Genomic DNA, 25,979 nt, shown 5'->3' on the forward strand with positions numbered 1-25,979 from the left:
CTTTCCCACCTCATCATGAATCTTTCATCCTTCAAACAAGGTTCAAATCCCACTTCCCTACACATGTTGCACTCTTTCTCCCATGCTTCCTGCCTTTTCATATGTCCTAAGTCATGAAGTGACTTCTTTCTTCCCAGATTTGGTGAAATAGGTCACCTCCATCCACTCAGAATCAGCTTCTCATGGTATGATGGCCATTGTTCAGTGAAGCATTTGACATGGCCATTCACTGAAAATTTTCCTGGGGAAAAAGATGATTACAACTCCTACAACAGATTCAGAAGGGAATAGGGTGAACATACGAACAGGTTTTAAAACAGAACTGGGAATTTTATTAGAACATTGGGATGGTATGGCTGAATGTCCTGAGAAGACTAAGATCTGTGTAATCTAGGAAGCCCTTCTGAGTTCTGTCTTCATGGGATCCTCTCCAGATTTGGTCCTCAGAAGATGCTGAGGACATCTTTTACTTCTAAGATCTGCAGAATAGCTGCAGATTTTCAACACTCAATTCAACAGCCATAACTTTTGATCAGTGCTCATGGCCAGTATGAGATGACAGAACAGGTGTTTCTTTTCCTATCTAAAACTTCCTATCTTCCTCTAAGCATGTAACAACAATAAAGAAATCAGACAATAGGAAGGAATATAAAATACCAAGGTAAAGATGACATATTTTCAATGACAGTTTCTCAGCTGAACACTGGCCGCACACCACTACCTCCTCAAGACAATGTGTACTGTACATATTAAACAGTGAGGCACCATGAAAAAATGTACAGCTGATGATGCTTAAAGAGGTACTCTAGTAACCCAAATCTTCATTTGCTTTCCCATGAATCTTGCTGCACTGTCACAAGGATCCTAGAGCCCTGGAACTCTAGTGTGCCTTGATTTCCCCAGCAAGCCAGCAACACAACACACAGCACAAAACAAAGTACCTGGTTTGGGCAGAAACAGAATGTTCTTCCAACTGACAAAACATTTAAAGATTGTGTGATTCCCATTTCAAGACTGATACAGGAAACACCATTGGGCTCATACTGTTTTCTACCACTGCTGTGTTACAGCACTAACACTGCTAAGTCTTTTCTGAGACTCAGTGAGTGTCATGTCATATTCATGGCTTTGCTCTTTCAAAACAATACAGGAAGAAAAATTTTACATGGATAAAAAGGAGGTAAAAGAAATACCAGTTTTGAAAATGAATTGCCTTTTTCACAACAACCCTTCTTCCCTCCTACCAAGTAGTTCATTAACTAACACCACTCATGTACCTTACCTCAGAGCTGCTTGGGATTTCTGATCCTGCAGTTGAAATAGTTTCAGGTCCATTGCATTCTTCCCCTAAGGAACATTGAAAAAGAGATTCACATAAATACATTCCTTTTTTTTTAAATATTGTTGTATGTGAAAGTGATGTGGACCTTGAAGGCATGGAACTACAAACAAGTGCAGGATGGAAAATAATACTCATAGTACATAAAATCTTCAAGAATGGTTTTTTGGAGGAGAAAAGATGCTGCAAGACACAATATACTCAATCTGTGCTACCTTGGTGTAACCTTGCATACACAGAAATGCATTTTCAACTGTGACAGAAACAAAAAATCTGTTGTCACACTTAGCTTTCTTGTCACAAATATCTGCTAGGTCTAAGTGGTTTTCAACTCAGAGGTTTGCTGCCTCGGTTATGGAAATCCAATTAGTTGTGGAAGCGTTTGCTAGAGATCAAATTAGGGTGTGGTTTTTTGCTAAGGAGTCAATGATGCATAATCTCAAGATTACAAATGCCCATGTAATGGAGGTATGACAACAGGATCCAAAATAGTAATGTGAATTTAATTACTTAGCTTCTTGTTCAAAAAACAAACCTAAAAAAAAACCCAAAACCCAGCTCCAAAACAACAATTGATAAAATAAGCCAAACAAAAAAATCTGACTTTATTTTAATGACAGTAGTGAACTCCAACACAACTTTCCCACAAATACAGTAATTTCACCAAAGACACTGTTACTAAAATGTTAATGCTAAAGGGAAAATCCTATTCAGTACCTTCAGAATCTTAAATTGGATCAAGACTGGCTGGGTTTGTGTGTCTGAATTTACACTGTCACCAATTTCCTATGCAGAACAACTCTGAGCCCATAAGAAGGTTTCTGTTAACAACCATCTCTGCTGATTAGGCACACCAGTCTCTTCAATCAGGCATCTAAATCACTCCACTGGAAAAGGAAAAGCAGTTTTGAAAACAGCTGATCAGAATCTGGACTGCACACTGAAAAATGGTGTCTCTTTCAGAAAAGAGGATTCACCTTACTTCTTTCTCCTTTAAGGAAGCATTGCTGAGTATAGCTTAGACTGGACAGACTTAAACTGAACCACTGTTCAGTTACCAACAAAACAAGTCTACTTTTCTTTTTATAATCTGCAAATATTTGATGTCAAAATTGCATCCAGGCAGGATATAAAGTGGTTTTTGAAATATAATAAGCATTGAAGCATTTTGTTTCCTAAAATTTTTTTCTCTTTCAAAGTTCACTTACAGAAAATGGTGCCTGTAATTTTTAACTATACACAATACAATGAGAAACCAAGCAATGTTGTATAAAATATAACAAATAAGTTTCTGAATGCCAAGACAGTTAACACTGTTGCATGTTATTCTGCTAAAGCAAATTACACCTGGAAAATCTGTATTAGTAGATACACTCTGAACACCAGGGTGAAGAATGGGAGCATTCCTACCACACTCTGCTGCCTCAAGCCCTGAAGGTAGGTGGCTACTGCAGACTTGGCCAAAGGTGCCAGCCCAGGGCCCAGGAGCAGAAACCCAAATGTTTTGTCACACAACCCTCCTTTCCAGGCCAGAAACAGTCTGCCATCTTATCCCTGCAGCAGGAACATTCTATTTTCTATACTGCTGAGGGAACTTGAACTGATTCAATGGCCTATAACAGCCTTTGGGGGTGGGGGAGGGAGGGGGTGTGTGTTCTGGATTTTATCCTCTCTGTAATTGTGAAAGTCTAACCTCAGAACAAATATAATTCAGAGTTCCACATTTTAAGTGCTTTCTCAGTACCACAGCTGATTACTTATGCAACTTGTGGAAGGAAATCCTCTTGATACCTCTGTTCCACTGGAATAAACCTGAATAACCCTAGAGCAGCACACGAGAAGGTAAAAAGAGAATGCAAAACATATAGTAACTGAAAAGCACAACATACTCAGGATGTCCACTCCTTGTGAAACATGTCATCAGATTCCTGAACATGAGCAGCACAAGCTATGCACTCCCAAATCACGTAGGAAGGTGTAAAGAAGCCCCAGCCCAGAGCTGCACCAAGCACCATGAATGTAAATGCACAATTAGATCTCAACCAGGAGAGCTGCCAACAGATAGCCAACAACTGACTTGCAAATCACACTGCAAAAGGCCAGGCTCCTATGTGATACCAATGACTCACAGTAACCAAAGACTGATTTGCAAGAGGCTCCCAGCAGAAAAACAAAGAAAGGACAGAGGGAACTGACAAAAGCAAGGCAGGTAAAACATGGGTTAGTACAATACCTTCCGACTGTGATGGCGTGAACTTGGTGAGAACCACAATGTCATCTTTGAAAGGAAAAAACACTTCAGTAAGAACCAGAAGGAAAATTTACTTTAACCCGAACCCATTTCAGAATTCTCCTCCATCCTTTACAATAAAGCAAAAGAATAAACCCTGGACACCAGAGACTGTGACCTAGACAGAAAGCACAGCACAGGCTCCTCCTGGAACACCAACATTCCCCTTTCTGTCCAGGCACCTCATTCGGCAGCACAAACAAGGATGCCACTCTTCCTTAGGACCATAATAGCTTCTACTAGTCAAGAAAATGCTTTTAAAATTCTTCAGGAAATTACTGCTTCATATCTAAAGATGGAAGTAAAACAATCACATTCTGATAAAATTCCATATTTAAGGGTATGTCCTTGTTCTTAACACTATATGCTTTTTTATGTATATAAACAGACCTAGAAATATCTGCACACTAAGAACAACAAACAAGGACACTTACTAAACTAAGTAGCTCTTTATCATAAAATTTGTATTAATAGCAAAAACTCTTTGAAATGTTTTTTTTTTTTTTTCAAAACTAACTCCAGTACAACTCCCTGACTATTAAAGCCCACTAAATTATTTCAGAAAAGTATAATTTTAGTATTTGTTCAAATCACTGGCCTTCATGGGAGTGCATATATATTACCCAAAAGAAATGCCTCTTTGCAATGTAACTGGTGTCTTCACCAGCCTTACAACTCTCCACACAACTATTACATGTAACCCCTTAAACAAATGTGCCTTGGCAGTGTGCATGTTACTGTAAATAAGCAGCCTTCATATGGCCTATAATTCTGCAGTAAAAGGCAACATATGCTGTCCCAAACAACACCCAACCACAGGGCAACCTACTTAGAAAATTTTGGTAAAGAATTACAGACCATTTCTACTTCAATTACAGACCTGAATGATGAGAACAACAGCAGCCCACAACACAAATTAACATTCAGTATTGAAGAATATAATCAAGATTGATTTCATATCTTAAAATATAAATAGTTTACTCACAACACAGGTACTTTCACTACTATAATCTTAGGATTCCTGTAACAAGCATAGAAAATAGCTTCTTGTGTAATTGAACAATCAGAAATTCAACAATACTTCAAATTTGTTCACAGTGCTGGAATCACTGAGTTTTTCTTCATGACAAAACTGATGAGTTAGGAATCCTAAGGTAGAAGTGCATGTGTTCAGTGCTATTGCAAAAAAATAGACCTCCCACAGACCCTGTTTTCTGATAATTGCTGCAGTAAGGCAAGTGATGCCAAAAAAAGGAACTGCACATTCTCTGGGAGAAATGCAACCTGTCACAGGCCATGTCCTGGCCACATCAGCATTGCCCAACCTGTGACAGGCCATGTCCTGGCATAGCAGCAGTGCCCAACCTGTGACAGACCGTGTCCTGGCCACTAGAGCAGTGCCCAACCTGTCACAGGCCATGTCCTGGCACATCAGCAGTGCCCAATCTGTCACAGGCCATGTCCTGGCCACTAGAGCAGTGCCCAACCTGTCACAGGCCATGTCCTGGCACAGCAGCAGTGCCCAATCTGTCACAGGCCATGTCCTGGCACAGCAGCAGTGCCCAATCTGTCACAGGCCATGTCCTGGCCACTAGAGCAGTGCCCAACCTGTCACAGGCCATGTCCTGCCACAGCAGCATTGCCCCAACCTGTCACAGGCCATGTCCTGCCACAGCAGCATTGCCCCAACCTGTCACAGGCCATGTCCTGGCACAGCAGCAGTGCCCAACCTGTCACAGGCCATGTCCTGGCACCACAGCAGTGCCCAGCCTGTCACAGGCCATGTCCTGGCACCACAGCAGTGCCCCAAACTGTCACAGGCCATGTCCTGGCACATCAGCAGTGCCCAACCTGTCACAGGCCATGTCCTGGCACTACAGCAGTGCCCCAACTAGGCAAGTAAAAGCTCAGGCCAGACCTAAGCACAGGACTTCTCACTCTGGTGCACTTTGAGGAATGGTTTCAGCTCTGAAGAACGTTTTCAGCTTCCAGCACTCTCCTAGATGGAGAAGAAGCACACTGGAGGACACTGGAGTCCGGTCCCCAAAACACGATTGCACAGAAATCTGCCTTGCTAGGGAGAGAAGGGATTTTAGCCATACAGGTGTGGCTGGACTGTGCCACTCATCTTCAAAAGCCAATGACAAAATCCTTGGTTTTTATAATAACCAGCACAGTCACAGCCATGGATGCTCCAGCCCCTTTAACTGTTCCTAACCTGCCATTTCCCTGGCAGATGACAATTCTTTTATTTCAGCACCCTCAGTAAGTCCCAGTCTGCTGGGAGATGGCAAAGCAAAGAGCTTGGCTGATGATGCTGCACTTGAGGTACAGCTGGGCACAGTGCAGATGCTGCAGTCTGCCACAGTTCAGAGCAACTCTGCCTCAGAAAACTGAGCAAGAAAAGGCTTTTAAGTACTCCTTTCTTCCAACTTCTATAACCCTGATTCATCTGCACCAAGTACAGCTCTTGACACATCGTTTATACCACTAAAAACATTTACATATTAAGTGCTTCCAAAATCAGGTGGCAGATGAAGAGACATTTTTAGGGATCAAAATTTGTTTTACTACTAAAACTAGGAAATCATCTGTATTTGCACACCTAAGATCTGTGATAGAGCGACTCCAAAGGAAAAGCCACAGACAGGATTCTCATGGGGGTGTTGATAAGCTGCATTGTTAGGAGCAGTAAGAGACTATTACTATTGATTCTGCTATTTCACTATTGTTTCCAAAACTCTGCTTTCAATTATTTCCACAATTTTCTTAGACACAATAACAGCATCCTTTTCAGCCAACAGAACCAAGCAAGGAGCTTTCAGACCACTGACACTGTTCTACATCTGTCTGGCACATTGGCATATTAGTCTATACACTTGCCTATCCCTAGAGCAAAATTTTGATGGTCCAGGTAAAATGAAAACAAACAAATAAACCAACCCTAACAAATCCTGAAACTTACACTGTTATGAAGTAGCCACTATGTACTATGAAGAAAACTCCCAATATTCCTCTTTAACATGCTATGAAAGAAAACATTATTCCTAGATGTCTTGAAGTTACCATCTTAATAAACCCCCTGACATCATCTGATGACTGGGCCTGGCCAAGAGGAAAGAGAAATGAGTCAATGCCTCCATTAAGCACCATAATGACTATTGCAAGTGATTCCAGATACAAGGTAAGCAGCTCTACAATGACTTATCAACTAAATGATGCACACACTGATCACATCCTGCAGAGCTGAATGGAGCTGCACTGGGAACTGGAATCCCACCCAGCTGACTTGTAAAAAAGCAAGATGAGGTTATTCCTCCAGCTGCTATTGTCTGAAGAGTAGGAACTGTGCTGCTGAGCCAAAGGCTCAATCCTAAAGTGATGTGGTGATTCATGCACACAGAGATGCTCCTCAAAATTTAAAACTATTTAACAATGAAAACATTCTCAGTGGATCCAAGAAAACCAATTGGGAATATCTGAAAGAATCTTATTAGTCCCTTAAAAAGAATAAGATTGCATTCAAGTATAGGCTGCTTCACTGACATAATAATTTTCTACATGTATTTTATTATTAAACAAGTACTTCCAGAGAACAGGTATTTATCAACACATCAGAAGTAAAAGAAAAATAACTGTTTTACATAGGGATAAATACTGTTCCTAACAGTAAGAAAATCTCATTTAGCATTTGGAAAAGACAAGTAGTCCTAGTCCTAATCTCCAGTATAGTAACTGGGTATTTTACATCAAAATGGGACATTTACCTTCAGCTGCCTCCCTTTTACTGAACCACAAAACCACCTCCTCTTTTGATTACAAGCCACTGGGATAGCAAAAAAGGGAATACATTAAACAAAAAGAGAAGTTGTGCAAATCTGTTTTTAGCAAAAAAACCCACAAACACAGCGTTGTAACAGAGAATTTAAATGGCATTTTAATTCAGGTAACAACCATCATTACTTTATGTACCAGCACAGGCAAGACCCAAAGCATGCTGTGAGCATTCAGACCACCCAGGTACCATTGCTCTGCAGGATGACACACATAAACTGATTAACAGGTTCAAATGCAGTTAAAAAAGAAAGCCTAGACGGGCAATAGTTGGATAAAGCCAGGTATTTTTAAACTGAACACCTCACAGCATCATTTACTGACGCATTTCTCCAACCTCCACTGAAATCACTGATGCAAACCCTTAGGCAACAGTCTCCAGCTTCTTTCCACGTTTGCAATATACACAAGTGTCCCAGAGTACTGGAGGGCCCAACAAACTATTCATTCTGTGCACACACATTGCATTCCTACCCTTGCATGAGAGATCTTCTACAGATGATGTAAATGAAAAGGGATGCCTAAGCTAGGAAACTAATGATGCAAATATAGCAATATATTGTTTAAAAAAAATCACCTCAAATTTACCGTCCTCTGGTGGCATTCCTCAATTTCATGTTATCCAGACATTTAATTTCAGATGGCCAATTTAAATGGCAAGTTTTTGTTCCTTCTGGTTCTTCAAGCTCTACCTCACTCAGTACTTTTCTGGTTATGCTTCCAATGAAATGCAGCATTGTAAATTTTGCTACTGTATTCACCAAGTATTTAATTTTCTCACATTACACAACATAAAAATATACCAGTATAGGAAGATGTTTTATAAACAAATGCAAGATTTGCAAGATTTACAAGAATCACAAGACTTGGCATCTTTGTCCAAATTACTCTAAAAATGATGGAACATCTTTGGAATTCCTATACTCATCCCAAAGAGAAACTGTTCCTATCAATCAAGAAAATGATCAGGGCAATAGGCCATGGCTTCCATTGCCTAAACTTATTTTATATAAGCACCAGTCAATTAACAGAACTGAGGTAGGCAAAGTGCTTTGAAGAACCAAGTGGCCTGAAATCCACATCTGCTAGCCATTACTTGCTGGCATGGTATATTTCTAGCACACTATAAATGGTGCAAACACAGACTTTCTGATTTCCTACCCAACAGTCCAGACAACTCCTTTGAATAACAAAACCACAGGGCCCTTTCTAATTTAGGGCCAGTACAGCATATGAAAGGACGACCATCTGCATCATGGGTCCCACCCACATGGTTTGCTGGGGTACTGCTATCTTGCCAAAGGCTTCAAATTTCATATTTACCCTTTTGAGCCTAGTAAGAAGACAAGATTTCCTTGGGATTTCCAGTTAGAAGACTGCCCTTCATGCAAAGATATGTTCACTTCCTAAAAAAGCATGTTTGGAATTTCACCATGTCTACTGGTCCTCACTGGTGAACAAAGGCATGAACACCACAGCTTTAACAGCTTTAGGTTTCAATGAAAAACATTTATCTATATAGTAATATAGATATGTTCTTCCAAATAAAAATCCATATGTTTTTCCATATAAAATCCAAGTACACAAATCGCAATGGGCTCAGCTCCTCCCCCACACAGTGTTTAATCTAACATAAAATGTTATGGTTGTTACAACAAAAAACACAACGGTACACAGTGTGTAACTACACACAAACTTTAATCTATAATAATTTCTGACAAGTTATTCAGCTTTAGCACCAACAAGTAACTGTAAATCCCTCCATAACTATGCTATAATTGCAAGAATTAGCCCTAGCAATACAACACATTCCCTTTCTGCATTTATACACACATGCATGTGGAAAGCTATCACCAAATATAATAAAATTACTGCTAGATAAGAAAATACAACTTGGTAATTACACTGCTCTTTGGCTCAATCCTCAGATCACAATAAAAACCAGTGCAAAAGTTCACTGCATTATTACCTTACCTTTTAACATCTGATCACGTTTCCACATTACCCATACCTTCCTGATAACATGCTTATGTTAGATGAGTTTGTCTCCTCCACGTGTATATGCAACTCATTGGTTTAAAGATACAAAATATGAACACATGGTATTTCTTTTCCTGGTGGTTTTGTTTGTTCTTCTGTTTGGGGTTTTTCTTACAAATTATATGCCAACAGCTCTCAAGCACAATTTTGAAGGACATTTTCTTCAATGCCCTTTTATCTTATCCTGGTGTCTCCTCGTATGACAGTAATTACTAAGTCTTTGTACATAAAGGTTAAAGTGTACTTCCACTTTATAATACAGCTATCAGTTCATTTCTGTAGGGAACACCTCAGAACAGCACAGCACACCAGGCAATGCCTTTAGCAGCAAACTGATGGAGAGGGAATCACTGAGATGAGAGAACATCACTCTGCCTTACACCACAAGAGATGTTGGTGGCTTTCTTGCTGTTTATTTGGCATTCACAATCCAAAATCTCTGCCCCACCCCTGAGCCAAATCATTCCTCCAGGAACTATTGTAAGGGAGAGACAGCTGCAGAGCATTTTCTTTGATATTCTGAGCGAGAAGGTGAAATTGTAGGCCCCTTGTTACAAACAAATAAATGCTTTCATCTGTGATGGCAGGACCATCCCTCAGTTCAGCACCTGAGGGATCTTAGAGATCTTTTTCAACTTTAATGATTCTATGAATCTACCTTTATTTCCCAGCTTCCCAAAATGTGGCCTGAATATCCCACATAATTGCTACTGGATTTAAATGGCATGCAGGGTACTTAATCCTTCCTTTGCTACTCACTGAACTGCAGACAGTGAGTTTAACCTCAAATGCAGGGTGAGCACCTAAAATGAAAATGCTCTCCAAGAGCAATTTTTTTTTAAACTGACAATCTTTAGAGAAAAATCCCTATTTAACAGCTGCAGTGCAATGGGCTTGACATTTTCATTTTCCCACTAAAAGCACCACAGCTATACAGTGATATGACACAAGTTGTTGGGATGGGTTCCCAACAGCAGGTTTTCCTACTACAAACAGGAGTTTTCTGTTACAAAGAGGTTTAACTTCAATAGCCAACCTCTATTTACACTGTGCCCCTGCAGTGACGCATGGCAGCCAGTAAAAAATTCCACTCAGAAACCAAACATTGCTTGGGCCACGAGAGTATTTTCTCCCCTGCCTTTTATATTATGAACTATGTCTAAATTTCTTGCAGCTTTTATTTCATTACCTAGGAATAAACTATGAAACAGTTCCCTCTTAACAAACCCTTTGGTTCAGTCCTGTGGGAATATGATATCCCACTCAACGTTTCCACAAATAGATCAGAAATTACTACATTCACCCTGACAGTAATTAGAGACAGATGCAGTTTTGAACAGAGGCCTGCATTTCATGTTATGGTATCAATTCTGATCAAATAAGTTCTGTATCATTTGATTAAATAACAGCAGGATTTGGCCTTGAATGCTGAGGTGCTGCAAGGTGCCAACACACTGGTACAAGCACTGTTATGGCACAAGCACTGCTGGCTTTCACCCATGTCTTTGCACCTTTCTGGGAGGGAAACAAGCGAGATGACACCCAACCTAAGCAAGCATTTGAATTAAGATCACTGGGAGAGTTCTGAGCACAAAGCAGGCCCCTGGAAGCTCTGGAAGAGGAGCCATGTGTATAAAGGCAGCATACTTCAAATCATGGCATGGAGCCAACAGCAAGCTTCCAGCAAACTGGCAGGCTTGGGATATATCCCACAACACAGCCACTGCAGCATTTACATGCTGAGGGAAAAAAAGCTACTGAAAGTGATCGCAGACACAAACAATCCTAGCAACATACTGCAGTCCTCTTCCTCTGAAAGTTACATTCCAGTTTGGCAATTTCAGTTTGCTTGGACTTTCATGTTTGGGGTAAATGACACACACCTTCCAACAGAAAGCAAAATCCCACACACAGAAATGGAATTTTTTACCTCACACAGATGTAATTCAGCAGGAAGCCAGGAACCCTCCTTCAAGGTAGAAGTTTTGGCACATAGTTTAACGTGCCTGTTTAGAGCCTTTCTGTTGCTGGTAGAGTTTTGCACCCCATAACCTGTTCCCCAACATTCAAGTTTAATAAAAAGCAGTAGTAAACCAGAATGAAATACACACATACTATCCAAATACAAACATGTCTTTAAAGAAAATAAGTAGCAGATGTTTTCTGTCCTGTCTTGCTCGTTTTGACTTACACAGGCTCTGCCTGTACACATCAGACATCCAGAGCCTTAAGAGGCTTTTCCTAAAAGGCACAGAGCATATGTTTAGATCTATCTATAAGAAGTCCTGCTGGCAGCATTTGTACACTCTTAACTTTTCTAAACAATCATTTAAGGAATTTTCTGGGGGTTTTTTAACCTCGAGAGACTTTTGGGCAACAAATTAACGTAACTTTTAAAAAGCCTACTCACTTCACCCCATATTCAATTGGCTTCTGCTTAAGAAAAGTGGTTAATTAACAAAACTGAACTGAATTAGAGTATGATTTTGTACAGAGAGTTATGTGCTACTCTATGGCAAATCCTTCTTAACCATCCTTGAACACTGAAACCCCTCAAATCTCCTTATATTCACTATTTATGACTATAAAAATCCAGGCTCATGGGACAACTGAATAATGTGGAATGAAGTTTACAAATCTGACTTCACAGAACCATTCCCTAAATAGGAATATTTTGTGTGTTCTGTAAATGTTTTTTAGTCTCCAAGTGCTCCAGGAGAATAACCCATGGAGAGAGCAGCTCAGCCCCAGCATTTCTCATGGCTCCCAGGCAGAGGGATGGGCAATGACTCAGGTCTCTCATCCCCTCTGGAACACGGTTGCTGGCCAGGAGGCTGTAATATCCATCTGATCGGGTTCCTGAGGAGTTGCCAGCTCCAGCAGCCCTTCCAGAGAGGGCAAACCTTCGTCTGACACTTGCTGCAGACAACTGTGTCGCGGCAGTGCACACCTCTCCTTGCTGTCACTACAATGAGCTGCTTTGGGATAACTTCACAGTCAGAATTGCCATCATACCTCTCTGAAACAAGACTGCCAAATATTTTGAAAATCACGATTTGCTCCTAGGGCTTGAGGTGTTGAAAGTGGCACTATGTATGTTTTTCTAAAAGAGACAGTGCAGTAGAACAGATATCCCGAGAAGCCAACACAGGGAGACTCAGCGGTTCTTTCCTGCTTTAAGACTTTCACTTCTAGAGGACTGATGGCAAAGCATTATTCCCAAAAAACTAATTTTTATAGGTCAGCATTTTCCTTTTCTTAAAAAAAAAAAAAACACCTATACAGTCTCATTCTGAAAATATCAACACGCTCTCTTACTTCTGATTGTTGATGCACGTTGCCAGGCGAGGTGCTGATAAACACACACTTGCATCATGTTATTTCACAAAATATTAACTTGACCACATTTATTATAAGTAATGACACGGAGTGGAAACTGTAACATGGCCACAGCAAAAAAGCAAGATCCTGACACAAATCCACTGGCTGCACATGCCCTGCCCCAGGGTCTGTCCGAAGGTTAGGGGTGTCAGAGGATCCGGGATGGGGCGAGGGGAAGCAGGGAAGAAGGGACGAGGGGAAGAAGGGAAGAAGATTGGTCACATCTTCACCTTCCCAGCTGAGGTAGGGTCCGCTCGGAGCCCCTCGCAAGGGCAGCCTCAGCTCCCCGGGGCCAGCGCCCATCCCAGCCGGGGGAGGCTCAAAGTTTGCTGTCCGGCAGAGGGACCTTTGTATCTGCTGTGTTTTTAAGATAAAAATCAAGCGGATCCTCGTGGTTTTTTTTGTTCTTGGCAGGGTGCTGATACGAGAACCTCCATTTTCAAGATTTATTTGAGGATTGTAAAGATCGAATCATGGTTGGATCGTGCTCACGGAGAAGCGGTTTTGTTCTTCTCAAGCGGAAGCCGAAGGACTAAACGCTCGATGCGGGAGAAGTGAGGATTCACCCGGGACCAGCCCCGTCTCACAGACGCCAGCCTGCAGACCCCGGGCAGGAACCAGAGCCCCCCAGACCCGCAAACCACGCTCGCCTCCGCTCCCGGTTCCCCGGGGGGCAAGGGCGGAACAGAACCACGATCCTCCCTCCTCGCCCTCTCCTACCGTCGGCCGACAGAGCCATCTCGATGAGGGTCTCGCTGGCTTTCTTCCCCAAGCGGTTCATGGTGGCCGCCTTTCCGCTGCTGCTGCCGCCGGGGAGCGGCCGCGGAGGCGTGCGGTGACTCAGGGCGGCGGGGCCGCCTTATGCATGCGCACTGCCCGCGGGGCGGAGCGGGGCCGGGCCGGGCCGGGGGAGCCGCCACCGAGAGGGGCCGGGCCGGGGCCGGGGGAGCAGCTACCGAGAGGGGCCGGGCCGGGCCGGGCCGGGCCGGGACCGGGGGAGCCGCCACCGAGAGGGGCCGGGCCGGGCCGGGCGGGGCCGGGCCGGGCCGGGCCGCGGGATCCGCCACGGAGAGGGGCCGGGCGGAGTGGAGCGGGGCCGGCCCGGGCCGGGCCGGGGGAGCCACCGCAGCCGCTGCAGCCGCCGCCACCCAGCGGGGCCATGCCCCCCGGAATTGCGGTGCGAGGGCTCTCCTGGCCTGTACGGGACAGCCCCGGCAATTCGGCAGCGGAGTCCATGGTATGTGTGATGTGTGTTCGGCTGTGTCCCCTCCCAAGCTCCGTGTGCACCCGCAGGGGCAGAACGCACCTTGCGTTCCTTGCTCGGCGGTATCGAAAGCAGCCCTCTTAGCAGCAGATGTTCTTGTCACAAAGGCAAAACTTGGACCCATGTGAAAAATGCAAATTTTATGATTGGCTTCCCGCAGATATTGAAAGGAATGTTGTGTGTGTTGTGTTAGAAAGTTGTGCTGTAATAATTTTCTTAAGTAGTGTGTTAAATGTAGTTTTAGGTTATAACATAATGTTAAAATAGAAACTATGCTGTGTAAGATACTTTTTCTAAAGAAAGAACTCGCAGCGAGATAGCAGCCACAGGACACCTGAATCTTTCAGAGAAAGAGAATTTATTGCCCCATTATCAAGAGAAGCGAAATTCTTCCTACCTCGCTCAGCCCTGAAGATGCCATCAGGGTTCAGAGGAAGAAGCTGACACTGCCCAGACAGAATCCTGTGTTTGAATGGAATTTATGCATCATGGATGAGGTGTATGAATATGCAACAGGCATTGCTTTTAAGGGTTAATCCTCTGTTAACGTGGGGCCTTTTTCAGGTTTATGCTGTCCAGAAAGAGGCACCCAGACTGTCTATAACTCCTTGCTCTTATTGTCTCGTATTGTCCTAATCCCAATTGTTCAAATTTTATTACTCTAATTATATTGCTATTTGTATAACCATTTGATTACTATTAAACTTCTAAAATTTTAAAAACAAGTGATTGGCGTTTTTCACACCCATAAAAGCTGCAATGAAGAAATTTAACTCTTATGAGGCTCCGTTCACAGCTGCTGTCCCTGCTCCTGGAGCTGCTACCATTGCCATGTCTAACAGCCCCAGCTTCTTATTGCTTCCTTCAATCATCTGAGACAGTTTCCAACAGTCTTGGTTCAGTATATATATTTAATACCTTTTTTGTTCATTAATATAAGCTCAGGCCTTCTTTCAAATGAACTTTTTGTATATTCATCTTCTACTACCTAGTAACCGTTTTGCGCATGAAACTGACAGGGAGTTTTGTTACTTAGGCAACTGTAACACAACGGCACTTTCATGACCGATAAGAATTAATGGAATTCTTAATAAAAAGTTAATCAAGTCAGTCAGTTGAGTTGCTGGGCTTGTTTTCAGATCTGTACACAGTACTAAGCCTTTATTTGTGCAACATGACTGCTTCAAGGAGTATATTTTTAGCCAGGAGCAAGACCTAAAAATGTGTCTGGTTGCTCTCCAAAGCCTAAGATGTTTAGTCGGGGTTTCAAAGTCCCAGTGCAGGATGGTGGGAACACAGAGGATGGGCTTGGTGCATCAAAGGGTGCCCTGAAACAGCCTGGGACTGAATACAGTGCACCAGATCACAAGGCTCTGTCTCAGAGCTGCACTTCCAAGCCTTTAATTTCCTCCTAGCACTACAATTCTTGGATAAATGCATTTGTACCCACAGAATGTGCAATTATAGTTGCTGTTCAACAAGAGCCAGAAACAGCAAGAAGTGCCATGGTCATTGCTCAGTTTTGCTCCTAATTGCACGCTGGCTGTTCCCAGCTCCACCCAGCAGCAAACCCAGCCATACCTGAAGCCGTGTGAGTGCCTCAGCCAGAATGCCAAAGATTTCAGTGACCCTTGTAATTGCACAGGCTGATAGTGTGTTCAGCGCTGACTTTGTGCAAATTACACAAAGGGTAATTTGTGGTAGGGATGGGAAAGGAGGATGCTCCTCCAGAATGAGGAATCTGTGGAGGCACACAGGAGGTCTGTGCAATACCCCGCACTGAATTTCCTTGCACATTCACAGCTGAACCAGCCACTGTCTGACTCGGTGGGTTCACAGTTTGCCCACTCTTCCTTCCAAGGGCACACATGTTTTTTCCCTCTCACCTTCCAGGAGATATCACTCTGAATAAGGAATGCTGATATGGTGATGCATGACTTACGTCAACCTATTAAACCAAATAATCATGTTATTGGTTTGGGGTTTTGGGGGCCTTTCAGCTCCACAAATCACTGCAAGCAACAGGCAAGGCCAAAATAAAGGAAGAGATGGCAAACCACACAATTTTATTCCTAAAATATTAATACAATAGCCAGGTACATATTTTTCAAATATTGAAATAAATATTATATGTTATATGTTAAAAATATGAATATTATATGTGGTTTGTTAGAAAGTGATGCTGTATTAATTTTCTTAAGTAGTGTGTTAAATATAGTTTTAGGTTATAACAATGTTAAAATAGAAACTGTGCTATGTAAGATACTTTTTTACAAGAAAGAAGTTGCAGCTAGGTAGCAGCCACAGGACACCTACTTCTTTCAGAGAAAGAGAATTTATTGCTCCATTATCAGAAGAAATGAACTTCTTCCCGCCTCACTCAGTTCTGAAGACGCTGTGAGGATTCAGAGGAAGAAACTGAAACTGCCCAGACAGAATCCTGTGTTTGAATGGAATTTATGCATCGTGTATGATGTGTATGAATATGCAACAGGCTGTTGCTGTTAAGGGTTAATCCTCTGTTAACGCGGGGCCTTTTTCGGGCTCGTGCTGCCCAGAAAAGGTACCCGGAGTGTCCGTAATGGTATTATTCTAATTATATTACTATTTTTATAACCATTTTGTTACTATTAAACTTTTAAAATAAAAAAAAACCCAAAAAGTGATTGGCGTTTTTCACAAGCCTGTGCTCCGCAAACTCTTCCTGCACATCACTCAGTGGCTGTTTGAGATCTGACTCTTGTTTCCCATTCCACACAGCTCCCCAGGGAAATCTAGCAGCTTGAACACCACGGTGAGGGGCTCAGAAGCACAGCAAGGCTTGCTGATGGGCAGTGAATTTGTGTATGGAAAACGCAGCAAGGCTTGCTGATGGGCAGTGAATTTGTGTATGGAAATCGCAGCAAGGCTTGCTGATGGGCAGTGAATTTGTGTATGGAGAAGCACAGCAAGGATTGCTGATGGGCAGTGAATTTGTGTATGGAGAGACACAGCAAGGCTTGCTGATGGCCATGTGAGTTTGTGTATCGAGAAGCACAGCAAGGCTTGCTGATGGGGATGTTAATTCGTGTATCGAGAGACAGCTGATTCTTTCTGCCTGCTACTGCACCGCCCTAAATCCATCAGGAAACGGAAAGGGAGTGTCACAAAGAGCTGTGGTGAGACGCGGCGGAGTGCCAACGCTGCTCAAGGGAAGTAAAAACTTCACTAAGTATGCAGAAAGTTCATCATTAGTCACCGCATTTTTTCCCTACGTCATCCCTTTCCAATCAGCTGGAGTCGCAGAACGCAGCCAGCCATAAACACCTTCAGTGTCTAAACAAGCAGATGCCTTTACAGAAGCTGTTTTCCTTGGCCGGAGTTACACACCCGGACAATGGCAGAAGTGAAACCCAGGGCCGGGTTTGCGGTGTCCCCGGGGGAAGGAAAGCCCGGGCGTGGCTCCGGGGCAGCGCTCGCTCCGTGCCCGGGCGGATCGGGAGAGCTGAGCCCAGCCGGGACCCCCTTGGGAACGGACACACGTCCTGGTTCTGGAATCCCGCAGTTACACTGCTGTGAAAAACGCCAGTCACTTGTTTGTAAATTTTTTAAAAGTTTAATGGTAATAAAATGGTTAAAAAGAATAGTAACACAACTGGAGTAATGACAATCTGGATAAACTCAATTAGGACAATATGAGACAATAAAAACAAAGAGTTGCGGACGTCCGGGTACCTTTTTCTAGGCAGCACGAGCCCGAAAAAGGACCCACATTAACAGAGGATTAACCCTTAAAAGCAACAGCCTGTTGCATATTCATACACCTCATCCATGATGCATAAATTCCATTCAAACACAGGATTCTGTCTGGGCAGTGTCAGCTTCTTCCTCCAAATCTTAACAGCGTCTTCGAGGCGGGAAGAAGTTTGTTTCTTCTGATAAGAAGGCAATAAATTCCTTTTCTCTGAAAGATTCAGGTGTCCTGTGGCTGCTATCTCGCTGCAAGTCCTTTCTTTTAAACAAAGCATCTTACATAGCATAGTTTCTATTTTAACAATTTTTATAACCTAAAACTATAGGTTTTAACACGCTACTTAAGAGAATTAATACAGCATAACTTTCTAACACAACACATATAATATTCATTTCAATATTTGCAAAAACCCAATCATAAAATACATGCATTTTTCACAACTGCCTAAACTGGATTGCCCGGTTTACAGCTGCCATCAGAGCCTTCTTAAAGCGCTTCTTCAAAGAAAACATCTCACCCTCTACACCCCAAAATCCCCATCACCCTGAACCCCCTCCCCCACTGCTCAAAAAACCCTGCAACAACAAAAACCGGCAAAACCAAGCAACCCTCCCAAAAAACCCCACAACTCTCCCAAAAAACCAAACCCCAAAAATCAAAAACAAACCAACTCCCCCAAAACCCCCAAAACATAACAAAACAAACAAAAAACACCCAAAACCCCCAAACAAACAAACCCCAAACTCCCAAATAAACAAGTGTGACCGTGTTCACAGGGGTCTCAGGATGAGGGAAGAGATGAGGATCTGACTCCATGTTTCAGAAGGCTGATTTATTATTTTATGATATATATTATATTAAAACTATACTAAAAGAATAGAAGAAAGGATTTCATCAGAAGGCTGGCTAAGAATAGAAAAAGAAAGAATGATAACAAAGTTTGTGGCTCAGACTCTCTGTCCAAGCCAGCTGACTGTGATTGGCCATTAATTAGAAACAACCACATGAGACCAATCCCAGGTGCACCTGTTGCATTCCACAGCAGCAGATAATCATTGTTCACATTGTGTTCCTGAGGGCTCTCAGCTTCTCAGGAGGAAAAATCCTAAAGAAAGGATTTTTCAGAAAATATGTCTGTGATAAGCAACAAAACAAACCAAAAAAACCCAAAACAAGCAAAAAAATCCCCAACCCTACAAGAAAAAAATTGCTTTGATGTGTTGAGGGGAGTCGAGAGAATGAATCGCTTTGTTGCTGGTAGAGAGATCCTTAAGGATGGTTGAATATGTACAAAATCAGCCCAGTAAAAAGTATCAAGTGTGAGGTTTGATACTTCGCTCTCGTCGTGTTGCCATGGACGTAGTTCCATTGGTTTTGCTAAATGCTCCTAAACAACATAAATGGATTTCGGTATTTAACTGCGATGAGTTGTGCACTGATGTACGTACACTCACAGAACAGATTTCCGAATGGGGTGGGGCTGGGAGAAGGCCACTCCATCGGTTCTGGCTCTTAAATTGCAATGTTAAGATAAGAAATTGCATCATCTTACTAAATTCCCGTGTCGTTCTGGTGAAATCAGGAATATTTCGCTTGTGATTTTATAGTCAGTTTGGTTTCTCAGGGTTCAGTGCCCTCTGCTGGTGATGGCCTTTTCTCCTGTGACAATAGGGATGCTGGCACGCAATGCTTCATTTTGGTTTTTTATCTGTTGTCAATTGATTATCCTAACCTGACAGCTAGTTTGAATAAAGCCAGATTACAGTATTTTTTAACACAGAGGATTATAGAGTGAGTCACTGGCATGTAAAATTTAGAGCATTGAAAGGATGCAGGGAGCTCAGTAGCTCTAGCAAAATTATTAAAAAAATCGGTTTAGTTCAGCGTGCATTAATACCTTAGACAGTAAAGCAGAACTGAATGATAAAGATTCCATAAAAGTAAAAGATAATGAAAAACCTACAGTTACATAAGAGATACACACAAAATTCTGAAGTCACAAGTAAATTTTTTAACCACAATTTCTTGTACACAGCTTTTAATGACATATACATCTCTCATAAGTGCCCATTTTAAACTGTCCTTGATTACATATTTTATTACAAAGTGTATTAAATGATATCAAGAGATCAGCTTTTTGGTAAAAAAGTCTTGAAAAAGGTAAACCCTTCAGTATGCATATTAGTAAGTTACTTTTTGCATTATTCAAGCACAACTTCTGTAGCTGGCAGGCTGGAGATAATAATAGAAATAATTGTACAAGTGATTGTCTATTCATAAGGGCAGTATTGTGACCCTGTTCTTCTCTGCTGATTTTAACATTCTCCATGAGGAGACAATAGTTATAGCAATAGTTATTATATGAGTTTTAAGAACATATTTCACATTGCTGTTATAAATGACTGTTAAATTCTGTATGTTTGATGGACCTATATTTGGTCTTTAAAGCTTCCATTTATTGCAGTGCACATATATAGCACTCCTATCAACAACATAAAAGAAGGAAGTATCCTTTCCATGTTGGCTTCTTGGATATCAAATTATCAAGCTACATATCTCTTTTGAGCTCACTTTCTTGAGTAGACTCTGCAGTTAAGCTCCAATGCCTTGGCTGAAGGTTTTCATTGTTTAAAACCTCATGCACTTTCCCAATTTGACTTTTTTTTGCTATCAGTCCCATGCAAAAGCAGAGACATGAAGCTGAAAAAGCCTCTGTCTCACAGAGTGATCTAGTCATAGGTTTACAGGCAGCACTTCTAATCAGAAATTAGTGAAGATAGATGGGCCAGGAAAAAAAAAAAGTGCCATTTTCTGTGGAGGTTAGAGGCAAGGAGAGAAATAGCATTTCTAAGAGCAAGCAAGAGGAAGGTGTGTGGGGCTGTGTGACTCAGGGAAGCCTGTTGGATGGTCACAGAGCAAAAGGAAGCTGACTAAGGTGTTTCTGCAATGACCCACCCTACCCAAACACACCAACACACAGGTTTTCCCAGCGCCTTGGGGCTGTGCACTGCCTGATTCCATCTCCTAACACTGCTTTAAGGAGCTGCTGTCTGCCTGTGCTGGCCTGTCCCCCCTGGATGTCAAAATGCTGATATATGCAGGAAGGCAGCACAGGAGGTAAATTAATTCTGATGATGGATGATGTCAGCCTTGATCCAGGACTGCTCAATACAGGTCTTGTTTCTCATTCTAATAAAAAAGTGTTGGGTGATGTGAGGGTCCCCAGGATGAGGTGAGAGATGAGAATTTGACTCCAAGTTCTCAGAAGGCTGATTTATTTTATTATAGTATGTTATTATATTATATTAAAAGAAAATTATATACTAAAACTATACTAAAGAAAGGAAAAGGATACAGACAGAAGGCTAGACAAGAATGAGTAATAAAAACTAGTGACTGACCAGAGTCCTGACACAGCTGGAGTGGGATTGGTTAAGTTAAAACAATTCACATGCTGGATAAACAATTCTCCAAATCACATTCCAAAGCAGCAAAACAGGGAGAAGCTGAAGCTTCCCGGCTTCCCAGGAGAAGAAATCCTGGTGAAGGGATTTTTCAGACAATTTCATGGTGGCAGTGGAAGCTCTTGCTTGCTGCAGCCCTTCAGTTTCCCTCTTATTTTGGCAATTTCTGCACACAACTGTGTGAGGTACAGTGCCTGCATGGTTCCCAGCCTTTCCCTAGTTCCTGGCCAGAGCTGAAGCCTATCCCAGACCCTGTCTGAGTAGTGCAGCATTTATTTCCCTCCCAGGGGCAGAGTTGTCAGGGCTGCCCCAGCTGGCCTGTCCATCCTGCTCAGAGCTCAGCCTGGCCATACAGATCAGCTGGGAGAGCTCTGCAAACATGATAAGCATCCTGGAGCAGCAGGAGTCATTAAACACACAGGCACCCTCAGCCACATCAAACAGAATAGGAGAAACACTGAGCAAAAAGTGAGGTGGAAAATTAAAAAAAAAAATCTAAAAATCAATACTTTAAGATCAGGAGTATGAATAGTAGGATGAAATCAATATAACCTAATAATATATGTTCAGATTCTAAACAGAGAAAAAAGCAGAGTCTGTGAGAAATGGAGTGAAAAAGAATAGAAGCAGTAAATAAGAAAAATGTAATATTAAATTAAAATGTTAATTTCAAATTTCAGGGGAATACCTAAAAGCCCTCAAAATGCAAGGTGATTCATCTCCTTTCAAAGAGGCCTACCAGTGCCATCAGTAAAATTTCTTTTTTTGCTGTTTACCTCTGACTTCAGGTAGGAAAGCCAAGAGGCCAGTGTGTGATTCTGTAGTATCTGTAGAGCCAATTTGCCATTTGAACATTTTTTTCAGTGACTGCCTCTCAGAGTCTTAATTCTCCTTTGCTGTCAGATGGCTGAATACATTACAGGAGCTATGTATCTCTCGCAGGACTCAAATCTCTTTTCTTGAGGTCATTGCTACTGTCCATAATACAGTTCTTTTCATGAATTGTAAATTGTATTGTTTAGCAGAAGACAAACTAGTTGGGCCTTCTAACTCTTGGATATCCATTCAATTGTGTAATATATGAGGAAGAGTCTCATTTGTAATTTTTTGTTTCTTTCATTTTAAAAGTTCTACTGTTTCACACCAGTTCAAATATGAAAAGAGGCAAAAAGATACCATGGTAGTTATTAACTGGATAATTTCTGAAATTTTGACATCCTCGAGGCCTACTGGGTTAATTGTTGAAGATTTTTCCTGATTGCTGAATTCATTACTTATCCTGTACTTTTGGGTGGTTTCCTTTGAGTTATATCTTCAGGTAAGTCAGTCTGCTAAAATTACTGGTATTGGTGTACCTGTCAAATGCCTGAGATTACTGGGCTTATCCTTATCTTTGAACATAAAAGATGAGCTGACAGGTACTTGTTGATAGCCCAATGTATTGTAAAGGAGACAAAGTGGTATTTGCATAATCTGGCAGACAAACTGTGCTTTGTTGATGTAGTGCAAGTACATTAGTAGGAATATTTTTCAAGAGCTCCTGTTGTTTTTTGCCCCAGTCTACAACTTTAAATCTAATCTTTGTGGTATTTTTGGGGTCCCCAGACGAGGGGAGGAAATTAATCTGACTCCATGTTCTCAGAAGGCTAATTTATTATTTTATGATACTATATTATATTAAAGAATACTATACTAAAGAATAGAGAGAGGATACTTACAGAAGGCTAAAAGAAAATAATGAAAACTCATGACTCTTTCCAGAGTCAAACCAGCCTGACTGTGATTGGTCATTAAGTCAAAACAATTCACATGTTGATAAACAATCTCCAACCACATTCCAAAGCAGCAAAACACAGGAGAAGCAAATGAGATAATTATAGTTTTCCTTTTTCTCTGAGGCTTCTCAACTTCCCTGGAGAGAAATCCTGGGCAAAGGGATTTTTCAGAAAATATGATGGTGACAAGTCTTAATTTTTTTTTTTAAATCAAACCTCAGTTTTCTCACTGTTCTCGAGCACAATCATATACAGCTTCTCAGAGACATAGTCTGGGCTTCACACTTTGAAACTGTGCATGGATCAAGAAGTGAGCTAGGATAAAACAGACAGCACTTTTTGGCGGGGCTTTTAGAACCAGTCAGTTGCACAAGGAGTCAGTGATCATATTTTCCTCCATGCAATTCTGTGGGTTACTGGAGAAGCTACAGCATCAAGATTTGCCAGTACAGTGGGCTGATTGTGGCTCTGAATTCACTCACCCCCTGCCCCATCTGTTCCAAAGGGTGCATCAGAGGAGTCAATGTGACATTACATGGGAGGGGTAACCCTGGCTTTCCTGAACCATTCCTACATGAATTAAGGCAAATGATGCTACTTCAATTTTCAGTTTAAAGCACATCTGCGTGTTTTGATAAAAGTCTTGAATTATATGAATATTCAAGGCCATTTACATTTTGATTTCCAAGTGATCTTTGGAAATAGAGGCAAAGCCTTATGTCTCTTAGTGTCTCTTAGTGTCTCTTAGTGTCTTAGTGCAATAGTTCTTAGCCCATTTTTGTCTGATGTTCTCCTAAAACTTTTCTGACTCAAGTTAATGGAGTAGGTTTATTTAACCTCTTCACTAAAACTTTTGAGGAAAAGTTTCATAAAAGTTGACCTTTCAGTAATAAGTCTGTGGCTTCTGATGTGATTTAATTTTCCTGAGTCTGACACATTGAGAATTAAAATGGAATGACATTTTTTAGAACTGTCAGTAATTGCTGCTGTTATCAATCACTAGCCAGCAAAGCACCATCTTCATCAGCTAACTGTGCCTTGGCCTGCCTAATTTTGCCTTTTTTTCCTCATTTCCTTTGTACTTTCACAAAGTAATGACCTTCTTAAGCTTCATCCCTCTGTTTCTGATTGTAAAATTGATATCCTCCCAACACATTTCCTGTCATGCTCAAATGAAAGCTGAAACAGGAAGAGTATTTCTCTTTTACCTTGTATTTATAAACATCCTTGTTATTTTAAAAAAACATTTCTGACTGTGTTTTAGTATCTCCATACTACAGCCCTTAATAAATGATAATAGTCTGTGTTATCATTGTTTTTCTATCTGCATGCCCCAGAACTATGTTTAAAATATTTTTTTCCTTCTTCTGCTATAATACCTTTTGTAGACATCTGATCATCTTTGTTATGTATTAATTTTCAGGAGCCTGCTTTGCTGCTAAATTGGGGCTCATATTCTCTAATACAGTGCAACTGCATATGTTTGCAGGTTAACAGCAGTTGTGGCATGTGCTTTAATCAATCTTTCTTAACACTGATCCTTTTAGCAGTCTTATCAGGTAGTGGAGAATTGATTATTACTGTTCTTTTACTGGGGTACATCTTACTGAACCATAAAAGAGAGCTTCCTCCTCCAAAGAGCAACAACTTTATATTAATAGAGTCCTTTCCTGAAGCATGGTCAGTCTCCTGTGCTGCTTCATGGGCACTTTTTTTACATTTTGAGAAACTCATTCCACATGTCTCTTGTATTCTTCCACTAATTTTTTTCTTTTTAGTTTCATTCATTGTTTTTAGAGCTTGGGAATTTGTAATTCTTTCTATTGGTTTTCTCTCACAAGAAACTCCTGACACACAGTTGTGTTCTTCACTGTGTTAATATGTTGAATCAAGTGCAGTGACCATGACTGCATGCTGTGTGAGCAGCTGGATTTGAAACTTTACCTGTGTGGATTCCTAACGCTGGCTGGTTTTAAAACAAATAAAAAAGCCAGGCCCAGACAGTGATAGGATTGTCATCAACCACTCTTCCAGAACAGTTCCCCTTGTCAATACTCGTAATTAATTTGATTGAAACAGTCCAGTGATAACCTATCGATTCATGTTTCAGTGATGAAATTATTAACAACAGGAATATTGCTCTGGGTTTTTACACTATACACCTCAGCAGTTGCTTATCTAGCAGGCAAGGACTGAAATAGGGTCTGGGGTGAGTTGTGTGAAAAATGTGCAGAGAAAGTCCTCGATTTTATTACATGTTGTGAACTTGGCCAAGTGAGCTTGGCTTTGTGCAACAAATTGTTTCCAGTGGTACATTTCAGGATGCTGTCATTTTGCCAGGGAAATAAGTTGGGTGTTCAGCAGGGTGTACATGTATCTGAGCCAAATCCAAACAAATGCCTTGGCTAGGACCCTGGCTGTTTCAAAATGCAAAATAACCAGCAGGAACCATGAACAGGAAGGGCATCACAGTTGCCTTAATGCTACAGTCCTTAATAGTGATGTATTTAACTCCTGTCAGAGTGACCTTAACTTAGTTTTTCTTTCCTACCTTATTTTGTACTTTTTAATCCTAAAACCTGAACTACCTCATGTACAATTTAATGTCACCCAGTTATAAAAACCTAACCTGTTCTCCTGCTAATTCCTTTCTAACTTTTCACTCTGGTGAGTTCAAAAGGCACTGCTTTGATGTGGTCTGGTCAGCCTTGGTCTTTAGCAGCTTTGCTTTTAGCCTACCTTCCAGCTGTCCTGCTGTGCTGTTGACGTGACAAGAAGACTTTTCTTCTGATGGCAAGAGGCTTAAATTAAATATCTTCCAGTACAGAGCCTGAATGAGACTTAGATACCAGAGCTGGC

The 25,979-nt window shown here is 41.5% G+C and overlaps 1 protein-coding gene across 10 annotated transcripts in view; it reads right to left on the bottom strand.

Moving 5' to 3' along the window:
• The window catches only part of ANO5 (anoctamin 5), a 59,321-nt gene extending 45,585 nt beyond the window's left edge, over positions 1-13,736 (bottom strand). For 6 of the 10 annotated variants that reach the window (XM_063158154.1, XM_063158153.1, XM_063158152.1 and 3 more), the window contains exons 1-2: positions 13,605-13,730; positions 1,283-1,347 (exon numbers count right to left, since the gene is read on the bottom strand). In XM_063158154.1, coding sequence (XP_063014224.1) covers positions 1,283-1,347; positions 13,605-13,665 — 126 coding nt within the window. In that variant the 5' untranslated portion in view covers positions 13,666-13,730. Of the gene's footprint in view, positions 1-1,282; positions 1,348-3,572; positions 3,636-13,604 lie in introns of those variants that run through there. The other 4 variants (XM_063158156.1, XM_063158155.1, XM_063158157.1 and 1 more) reach the window with 4 other exon arrangements.
• Positions 13,737-25,979: the final 12,243 nt, after the last annotated feature.

The sequence above is a fragment of the Melospiza melodia genome, chromosome 6 (assembly GCF_035770615.1).
Source record: "Melospiza melodia melodia isolate bMelMel2 chromosome 6, bMelMel2.pri, whole genome shotgun sequence".
In the NCBI taxonomy this organism is placed as follows: Eukaryota; Metazoa; Chordata; class Aves; order Passeriformes; family Passerellidae; genus Melospiza; species Melospiza melodia.